Source organism: Sinocyclocheilus anshuiensis, unplaced genomic scaffold (assembly GCF_001515605.1).
Source record: "Sinocyclocheilus anshuiensis isolate Anshui unplaced genomic scaffold, SAMN03320099.WGS_v1.1 scaffold72, whole genome shotgun sequence".
In the NCBI taxonomy this organism is placed as follows: domain Eukaryota; kingdom Metazoa; phylum Chordata; class Actinopteri; order Cypriniformes; family Cyprinidae; genus Sinocyclocheilus; species Sinocyclocheilus anshuiensis.
Window position 1 is genome coordinate 200,335 of NW_015554073.1, and position 10,209 is coordinate 210,543.

Genomic DNA, 10,209 nt, shown 5'->3' on the forward strand with positions numbered 1-10,209 from the left:
TAGTGCTGAAAAGAACAATGTTTTGTTTTGACCAGTCGTGTTCACTTGCTTGTATCTGATTAAAATATATAAAAAATGTGGAGACTGATTAAAGCTTGCTCTGAAGGCTTTGTAGTCTCCATATCTTCCTGACATCGTCCTCTGCACTGTTAAGACCTTAAACACAGCAGCATCTCCCGTTTGAGAAAAACGTCTCAGCAGAGGCTCCAGAACAGTCACTGGGATGCTGAAGTTCAGGTGGGGATATGTCACTTTTGCTGCAAAGTCTCTTGTGTTACTGGACACGATACCTAATATTGGAATATATAAGATAAAAAAAAAAAACATGAGAAAGAATCTGCCTATGAAAGCTTGATTTAAACAGACATTGTCATCAAATGAGAGCTGGAATGCTTTGATGCCGAACTATAAGAGAGAAAAATATGCTTAATTGGTCACATGGTGCCCCCTTCTGGTTAGAGAAGGTATTGTATATTTCAATCTCCACTGAATACTGCATTTTTACTGAACAACTGGTTGATGGTCTGATAAACAAAACCTTTTCATTTAATTCCTAACTACTTAAAATTAAATGTGTAATGATATTACCTAGCAATTCCCCAGTGGCAGAGCGGACCACAGCACCACCACTGGCTCCAGACTGCACTGCACAAGTAGTCTGCAGCATCACAGGCCGTGACTGATGGGTAATAACTCTGGATAAGATCCCTGAGGTCAATGAAGGGCCACAGCTGCTCCCTAAAGCTCCATAACCCACAACAAGCACATCCTCACCTAAAAAACACACACAACATGAGAATTCCAGGTGCTGCACATGGACGAAGTACACACAGTTACAAAATATTGTATACAAACTGAAAGGGATCATTATATTTATAATACATTTAAATGTATTAAATGAGTTAGTGTATATATAGTCATCATTCTGTAAGTGGAATACATTTAAATGTATCTATGTTCCTTTTCAGCATGATACATAGTGCTGAAAATTATTATTTTTTTTTGTTTTGACCAGTTATTATGTTCATTTGCTTGTATCTGATTAAAATAAAATCAGTTTAAGGGATGCAGGAATTTAAGCAGGATTTCTGTGTAATCTTAAATAGTCAAATTAAAAGAAATTGTAAGTATCACTGAAATGTAATTACACTAATTTTTATGTTGAAATGACACAAGTCATAATTTGACAATTCTGACTTATTGTCATAATTGCTGTCCTAATATTTACTTTTGATGTGTATTTTGTCACTTGACTTGCATTCAATTTCAACTTCATAGTCATAAGTCATAATTATGTAATCATTTTAACTTTTATGTCATAAATAATTATGACTTTTCATAATTGTGACATTTCATGCCATAATTATGACGTTTTATCTCATAATTTCGACTTTTTGTTAATTATCTTAGAATTATGACATAGTGTGTCACAATTTTGCCTGTTTATTTCTATATGATTTACCAAAGCATGATTCTTTCTTATGACAGAAGTAAGCTTCCATAGTTATATTTTGTATGTAAAAGACTGGAGTTAAATAAAAAATATAGTATCAAATATCACATTAATTGTCGTATGTAAAATACTACGGTTAAATATAAAAATATACATGTAGTGTCAAAATTGATACAAAACCACCTGATATTTGGATATGAGGTTGTCACATATATAAACTGACACACTGGAAGGAACAAATATAATTTTTCTTATATTGGTGGCATTAGACATCCACAGAAAAATCACACCAAAATCTCAAAACAAACATGCTAAATATGAGTTTCAATAAAACAGGTTTGCAGCACATTACCTGGGTGAACGTATGTGGTAAACTGTGTTTTTACTGAGTCTGCGAGGGGTTCCTGAAGCTCCACCACAGCGATATCATAGGGAGATGATGGTGCTGATGAATACAGCACCTTACCACTTACTGCATGAAATCTGAGGTGGAAAGTTTAGATATTATTACAAATCCCATGGTGATTAAAAATACCAATAACATGTAACAGTTTTAACAAAGATCACCAAACAAAATGTCACTTCTTTAGGCCTTATAATTATGAATATGAATGAATTCAAAGCCCATTACCTTTCTCCAAAGTTGACTCTGACTGTAAGCACAGATTTTTCATTCACCACATGCCTGCAGGTCAGAACCAGATTCTGGTTTAGCAGCACACCAGAACCCCACAGCTGGCCGCTCTCAATCAGCACCACTCCAGGGTAAAATTCAGAGCCTGGCTTTCGGTTTGCAGTTAATGGAGCTTGAAGAGAGCCAGTAATTAACTGAGATGACTTTTCTATCAGCGACTCCTGGATGGCACCAGCCTGTGGCATGTTTTTCAGAATCAGGTGAACCGAGCACACAAGTGTCAGCCCAATCCATTCATCTGATTTCCAGCACAGTGGTGAAACGATCAAACCCACAAGGTAAGATCTGTTTCCTTTGCTAACAAACACAGCACCTCCTTCGGTGCCAGGCAAGCAGCGGGCATCAGTCAGGATCAGGGCATTCTCATCTCCTGCCAGATTACTAACTATACCTTTACTAATTGTGTTCATGAAGAGGTCTGGACAGAGACCACCGAAAGGAGACCCACATGCGATGACATGACATCCCTTTTTAAGACTGCCACTCTTCACCCATGGAATAGTTTCCTTACAGGTGCATGAGGATGAAGTGGGCACTTTTAAAAGTGCAAACCAACTTAAAAACCTGGAGTCTTCTAGAACTTCTGTATCCACTGTGCCACTACAAAAGCCCCAGTTATCAGACCCTTTGAAGATCTTGTGAAATGCATCTTGAAACTCCACACAATTGATCATCATTAACAGTTGAGCCTCTTGACGGCTCGTATTGCGTCTGTCCGTTGCACACGATTGGTTGGCGCAAAGGTGAATGTAATCTACATTAATTTTTATCTCTTTAGTGAAACTTTCAGAATGCAAAATTTTCACGTTTTTCTTCATGGATTGTCTGTCATTGATAAAGCGTGAGAACAAAATGCCACTACAGACTACATTCCCAGCCTGGTAATTCAGAAACATTCCACTACAGCTCATTTCTTTATTCTGAGATCCAGATGTGAGGTTGAGTGGCTTCTCGGACACTGTGACAACACAACATGTTTCTTCCACATTCTTCATTTTCAAACGTTGAATATATGTAGATATAGATATAACAGTATTAAGTTGGTTCAGTAAAATGGTCACAGTTTTTTAAGCTAATAGTAATAACAGTAATACTAATTCTTGCATCTTGAAATGAGTTCAAGATACAAACGCGGCACTGCTGGAGGTCAAATTATAAATAAGAACACCATGCTAACAAACACAGTTTGTCAATAACAACTAGTTAGAGTTGCAACGAATACGTCTGACAAGCTAGATCATTTAATAATATCTATATTAACTTATCGCCTACTTGATATTGTTGCATGCATAGACATAATAAATACCTAGACTCCTCATTGGCCGCTTTGAGCCGTTGCTGCGATACGTCAACGCGTCCGCCATGTTTGTGAGGGCAAGACTGCCTTAAAAAACTGTTCAGTCTTACCTGTGAAAGATAATACGCCGAGATCTGTTTTCATTATTGTGCGACGGTTTGTAGATGCCCAAGCTGCCGGCGAGTCAGGTATGTTTTCGCCTGTCCCGATATGAGAGTTATGGAGAGTTGCCTTCACCAATATGGCGGAGACGTTGACGTGCGGTCGAGCGGCCAATGAGGCGTCTAGGTATTTATTATGTCTATGGTTGCATGCGCTATATAGCTGCAGTGCTTCCTGGTATGGTTTCATTGGCGTAAAAGTAGTCACGTGGTCAATTAATGTGGTAATTGGAAGTCCGATTCTTTTGAACAATTCGTTTCATATAACCGGTTCAGTGATTCTTTTACGTTCCCAGACATAAAAATACGATCGTTATGTCCGAAAGAGACGTTTCTCACGTCAAACCATTCGTGAACGAGTCATTTTCGCTTTGTAAATAAATAGACGAGACATTAACCGGTTTTGTTAACCGGTTCATCAGATTCATTGAAAAGATCCAACTCCAAAGAAAGTTTCGTTAACAAATCAGACGTCGTTTATACATTGGACTGGGTTCTTGTGCAACAATGTGCTAGTTCATTCTAATGGTCACGTCACAAAGGATTCAGTATGGCCAAATAACCTTTTTTTTTTTTTTTTTAACTTGACTAGAATGTCACAATTGTTTTAAATGTTTATTAAAATTGCTTTCTACGATTAATAATTTCATATAGGCCTACATATATGTATGATTTCTTTGAGATCAGAGTACACACGGAAAATATATATATATTTTTTATTTTTGTTTGCTTACTTCAGTGCATAAATGCTACAAAGTGCTACATGTGGCATGCACATAATCAGCCATTTCAAAAGATAAGCAGCATTGAAACTCCCAATCCTTTCACTTAAGCCTATTTACAAGTATGGGTAAAAGTGACCTAGTAATATGACATTTTCTATTGCACAGGCATATTTTCTATTAATTAAAAAAGCCTATATACTCTCATGCCATAACTGCAAATAAGTTACAGATGGCAGTCAACAAGTACTCATTACACAGTCAGGTAGTTTAGTGTTGAAACAGGCTAATGTAGACATCACTGGCACTGAGTGCTACATAAGCACAGTCTTAAAAGTATCAAAATACTACATACAAATCAAATATTTGCACTTTTAATATATTAGATAGAAATATTTCATTTTAAATCTCAGGTCATTTTGATAAGCAAGCATGTATACATTGGCAATGCACACCAAATCACTTCAGAAGTTTTTCCTTTGAACAGGTGGGAAATACAGAACTAGGGGAAAAACCACCAAGGTTAAGGCACTGAGGTAATGTAAATGATTCTGTATCTTCTGATGATTTCACATCAGAATTTCACAGCACAAGCGATGTTCACCTGATTAAAATACTTGATTTAAATGTTCAATAGTATGTTTACCTTTCACATGGCATAAAATTGACACTGGATTGAAAAAAGCATTCTGTAACTTGATGCCACCTCTTAAAATAACCCAGCTCAGTCAACTGTTAAAGCAAACTGTATTTCTATCCCTGCTTTTAGAAAAGAAAACAGCATAAATTACTGCTAAGGTAAACGTAACTTATGTAAGTAATTGCTACTGTAGCTTGAATGAATGCATATCTCAGATACTTCTCTATCACCACACTGGATTTTATAGGCTCAGATAATATATATAACACCCCTGGTTACTAGTTTCTGTACAAGATAAATAATCAATTAATAAATAGGATACACAGGTTTTTAATTAATAAACACATTAAATATGTTAATCGATATATTGAGAAAGCCATCGAAAACCTTCACCATATCCTTGTCTCTTCAACACACTGCACATAAAGACTTCCATTGGCCTCAGGTTCAGTTCTTTCAGTGATACATTCCCCTGTGTGAGACAAAAGACCATGTACTGCTCCAGAAAATATCATTCATTGTGTTAAATATACTGGACAAGTAATAAATATATTAAATAAATTCCCTCAATGACCTACCTTTCCTGTGGTGTGTCCATAAAGTCCAAACATTCCTCTCAGCGCATCCTCACTAATTGCTTCTGGACGGTCGATTTTATTCCCCAAAATAAGGATTGGCACATTGGAGATGGTTTCATCAGTTAAGAGGGCCTATGATTAAAAAGCAAGGTGCCCTCATTATTATTCAAATACATGGCTGTTTTTTGATTGGTGGGACTGGGAAGAAATTTAAATTAGTGCACTGAAGTCAGTGCAGTGATATTCCTCTGCACTGTCAAACATGGGTACAAAACTTTCACGGAGCGGACAACTTTGTACCTTTTTTCTGAGAGTTTGAATGTGTTCAAAGTTAAACATTCATTAGTAAATAACTGGTCATAGACAAAACCATTGATTATATTTATAAAAACAAGTAAAAAGTAGACTTACATCCAACTCAATTTTGGCTTCTAGTAGACGTTCATGGTCAGCACAATCAACAAGATACACTATCCCATTTATTGCTGGAAGATAATTCCTCCAAACCCTTCTAGCTGAGGATTGAGAATAGATCAAATCAATTTGCATCGTGTTTAAGGTTGTTCTAGAATTTCTAAACAAATTTGTTTATATATATATATATATCAAATAAATCTCCTTTTAACTATAGCGGTGATTTTTTTTTAATTCTGAAATTTTAATTCCAATTATATATTAATCATTTATTAATAAATTCTATATTTACCTTGAGCATGTCCACCCAGGTCAAATGTTGTGAAAGTCATCCCAGCAATAGACAGTTCTTCAGATGCTAACAGATAAGACAAGATACGGTACATTGTGTACAAAGATTGCTTCAACATATACAGAATTCAATTTGTAAGAATAAGCCATTCTGTTTTTGTACTTTCCTTTTAAAATGTATACAGCTCATATTAAAAGAGTAAAACATGCTGCACTTTAGGCAACTTACTAGGGTGAAGTGTTGGAACATGTTGTCCAAGTCGATCATCTTTAAGCATGTGCAATAATGTTGTTTTTCCGGCATTGTCTAATCCGAGAAAAACTAATTTCCCAGACTTTTTATAGAGTCCTAAAATGAAATGAGATTATGAAAGCACAAAAAAATCAGCTACATTATTATTTGTGTTCATTTCAGTATATGCCTGATACTTTACCTAATAATTGTAACACACTGCTGAATCCTCTGTACAGCCAATCAAATATGAAAGACATTTTTGTAGCCTGTTCCCTGAAATAAAATAGCAGCAGAATGAGAGAATTGTTTCAATTCAGTACAAGATCCAAGACTTTTCAAGGGGCTCTGCTAACTCCAGAATAAGCTCTTTACCTAAACCTACTGTAAGCAGGTGAAAAACAGCTGATACGACCTTACTAAATGACCCAAGTTAACGTTTAGTCTCCAAGAGTGCATTTAAGAAAAGAAACATAAACCCCCTCGTAGCTATTAACCAATATCCCGCACACAACATGCGCAAGAAACTATTTCTAGTTGCGAGACCGTCACTTGACGCCATGGATATAGCACACAGACATAGCTGTCACTCAAATGACAGCAACTCACGTTCAAATTCAAGTGCATTTTTACACATTAATAAGGGTTTGCATTGTAAATTAAGATGAATACATGTGCAAATATTACTGTTCCCCAACTGTATCTTAAATGTAAACATCGCAGTATACACAGCCCAAACGCGTTTTTCTAGAAACGCGTCCATACAGTGGAGGCGCTTTAAAACACACTCAAAACAACAGCCAGATATGCTGAAGTTCAATGAGCAAAGTAGGGTATTGTAAAGGTAAAAACGCTCACTATGCCGTTTTAGATGAAACCTTAATACCTGGCTTTTAGTGTTAAAAATGTTTTTATTAAACATTGTAGCCAATGTCTACATTTATAATCGCGTCATTTGCAAACAGCACAGAACACGATACGTTCTAATAGGAAAATATTCGTGTCAATACCTGGAAGGGTCCTCTTCTGTTGTAGACCAGTCAGTCCAGTCTGTATTCTACTGCTAAACAACAGCCCGAATTTGACGTTTAACCGGAACTGCGTAGCTGCATAGGGTGGTCTCAGATCGATTGTAGGTTAATGTGTTGGCGTCTGGTTGCTAAATGTTGACGGACTTGAGGCTGTGGGTTCTTTTGACAGCTAAGACTTTGCATTCAAGTTTTGGATCGGTAAGATTTTTTAAAAATGTTTTTAAAATAAGTCTTTTATTCTCACTGCAAGGCTGCATTCGTCAAAACCAGTAATATTGTGAAAAATTATTACAATTTAAAAGAACTGTTCTCTATTTTAATATATTTTAAAAGGTAATTTATTACTATGAAAAGCGTATATTTCAGCAGGCATTACTCAATTGTTACATGATCCTTTAGAAATCACAATACTGATAATCAGTGTTGGGGAAAGTTACTTTTAAAAGTAATGCATTACAATATTGCGTTACTCCCTAAAAAAGTAACTAATTACGGTACGTAGTTACTTTTTATGGAAAGTAATGCGTTACTTTACTAGTTACTTGAAAAAAGTAATCTGATTACGTAACTCGCGTTACTTGTAATGTGCTACCCCCAACACTGCTGATAATACATAATATTGTAGGAAAAAAATGTTAAACTGTTGTTGAAATTCTACATGGTAGAGCATTAGTTCATCCAAAAAATTGTCATCATTTTTTTGTTCCACACTTGTATGACATTGTTTCATGAATGTTAGGTAGAATGGCATCTCCAGTCACCATTCACTTACACTGTATGGGAAAAAACATGCAATGAAAGTAAATGAGGCTGCCAGCATAATATCCCTTGTTGCACAGAACAAAGAAAGTCACGTGGGTTTGAAACAACACGAGTTGGAGTAATCAACAGAATATTTCAATTATGTAAAGACAATCTAATACAGAACAAAAGGTATTAACAAAAATGTCTGATAGTAGTGTCATATGAGAAAAGCTTTATTAAAGCATTTGTTCAGAATTTTACAGTACCTGAGTTTGACCAGACTATTAGCTAACTTTAGTATCTGTTACACAGAATATCTAACCATTATCAAATACAACTTAACTTAGCAAGACATTGGTTAGCTCCCCTAAATGTTAATGTGAGATTCAGTCCCCAGATAAGGTGTTAAGTGCCCTGTTTTCATAAAATACCATTATTCTAGACAGATAATGACATACATATTCGAAACATGATCAGACTGGTCCGTTCACAGTGTTATGTTCTTCGGTTCTTTGCATAGTAGAACCATTTGTCAACTGAAAAAGACAGCACAAAGTAAATATCATGTCACATCTTGAAAGAAAAAGTGTAAACGCAAACTGAATGGATAAGTAACAGTAAAAATATGGACAGATTTTTAAGAGATCTGATGTTTCACTGTAAAAAAAAAAAATAATAAAATAAAAAAGAGACAAAAATGAAATCAAACCTGAGCTTGGAACTAGACCAGCCTCTCCACATGGGCAAGACTGAAAAATGAAAAGAAAAATTTGTTTCAGTTACCACAATAGTGAAGTCTTACTTGACATAAGGAACCACTACTGATGCTAGTCATCTGTATATACAATTAATAAAACAGTGAATAAATTAATTGAAAGCAAAAACAATGTTCTTACTCCGTCAACAACTGCTTTGGCTTCATCTGCCGAACAGCAGAATGGACTGTCTCCCTCTGAGACACACGTGTTCTTGCTGCACAGTAAAAGAGAAAAAAGCAACATGACTTATGTTAAAAGGGGGGGAAAGCAAAGAAAATTATTTTATATTTTATATCATGTTGATGTGTTCCAGCAGTAAACCATGTCTACAACAGGATATATCTGTAGTGATTGAAAATGAAAGTGCAAACAGTCAGAGCTGAAATAAAATACTATGCAAAATAAGCAAACAAATGCAGACCACTGAAGAAACATTCCCTTACCAGTTTAGTTCTCCAGCATTGGTTTGCTGTGAGATCAGTGCCTTCCAGAAGCCATGTGTGGCTTTGATTGTCTCAGTGGCAAAGTCCTGGAATAAATGTAGCATATTTATATGACAAATATGACCAATCACAAATTAAAGCTTGTTTACAACAATTTTCAGAACTACACACCTTGTCTTTGAACTCTCCGTTGAATGCAAACTGGTTTTCAGGTTTCCCATCAGGTACCTTGTACCTCCTGAACCAGTCAACAGTGGCCTCAAGGTAGCCAGGCTTGAGTCGCTTCACGTCACTAATGTCTATATTTCACACCAGAAAAATGGTAGCAATCACATATATGTGTCTCTCTTCTAAGTCAAGTGGAAAGCAATGAGTGTAACTTACTGTTCAAGTCCTTTGCCTCAGGGTCATCAACGTTGATTGCAATGACTTTCCAATCAGTTTCACCTTCATCAATCATTGCTAAAACACCCAGTACTTTCACTTTGATAACATCTCCACGACAGCACACCTGTGAAGATCAAGCATTGTGGGGTTTGTTTATCTAATTCAACTGTAGCTGCACATATGACAGCTTGCTTTATAATTTTGGCTTTATTTCACAGAATAAGACAAACACTGATATCTATACCTTGTTTCCAATTTCACAGACATCGATTGGGTCATTGTCACCACAACACCCTGTGTCATTGTCTTTGTGCCCAGGGTCTTCCCATGTCTGTCAGAAAAGATTTAAAGAAAGTCGTTGTAA

General features: G+C 36.0%; 2 protein-coding genes and 1 pseudogene across 3 annotated transcripts in view; all 3 read right to left on the bottom strand.

The window, feature by feature from the left end:
- Nucleotides 1-3,301, bottom strand: LOC107668791 (peroxisomal leader peptide-processing protease-like; annotated as a pseudogene).
- A 1,026-nt stretch (nt 3,302-4,327) lies between these two features.
- Nucleotides 4,328-7,653, bottom strand: LOC107668793 (GTP-binding protein SAR1b-like). The gene is made up of 7 exons (XM_016460781.1): nt 7,493-7,653; nt 6,685-6,758; nt 6,480-6,599; nt 6,252-6,317; nt 5,957-6,060; nt 5,546-5,677; nt 4,328-5,439 (listed from the first exon to the last, which is right to left on the bottom strand). The coding sequence occupies exons 2-7, from the start codon at nt 6,740-6,742 to the stop codon at nt 5,323-5,325; spliced, it is 597 nt and encodes a 198-aa protein (XP_016316267.1). The 5' UTR covers nt 6,743-6,758; nt 7,493-7,653; the 3' UTR covers nt 4,328-5,322.
- An 821-nt stretch (nt 7,654-8,474) lies between these two features.
- The window catches only part of ppa1b (inorganic pyrophosphatase 1b), a 4,811-nt gene continuing 3,076 nt past the window's right edge, over nt 8,475-10,209 (bottom strand). The window contains exons 5-11 of one of the 2 annotated variants that reach the window (XM_016460779.1): nt 10,090-10,176; nt 9,843-9,969; nt 9,630-9,757; nt 9,459-9,544; nt 9,154-9,229; nt 8,967-9,006; nt 8,475-8,793 (exon numbers count right to left, since the gene is read on the bottom strand). In XM_016460779.1, the coding sequence (XP_016316265.1) occupies nt 8,753-8,793; nt 8,967-9,006; nt 9,154-9,229; nt 9,459-9,544; nt 9,630-9,757; nt 9,843-9,969; nt 10,090-10,176 (585 nt within the window). In that variant the 3' untranslated portion in view covers nt 8,475-8,752. Of the gene's footprint in view, nt 8,794-8,966; nt 9,007-9,153; nt 9,230-9,339; nt 9,358-9,458; nt 9,545-9,629; nt 9,758-9,842; nt 9,970-10,089; nt 10,177-10,209 lie in introns of those variants that run through there. The other variant, XM_016460780.1, reaches the window with a different exon arrangement.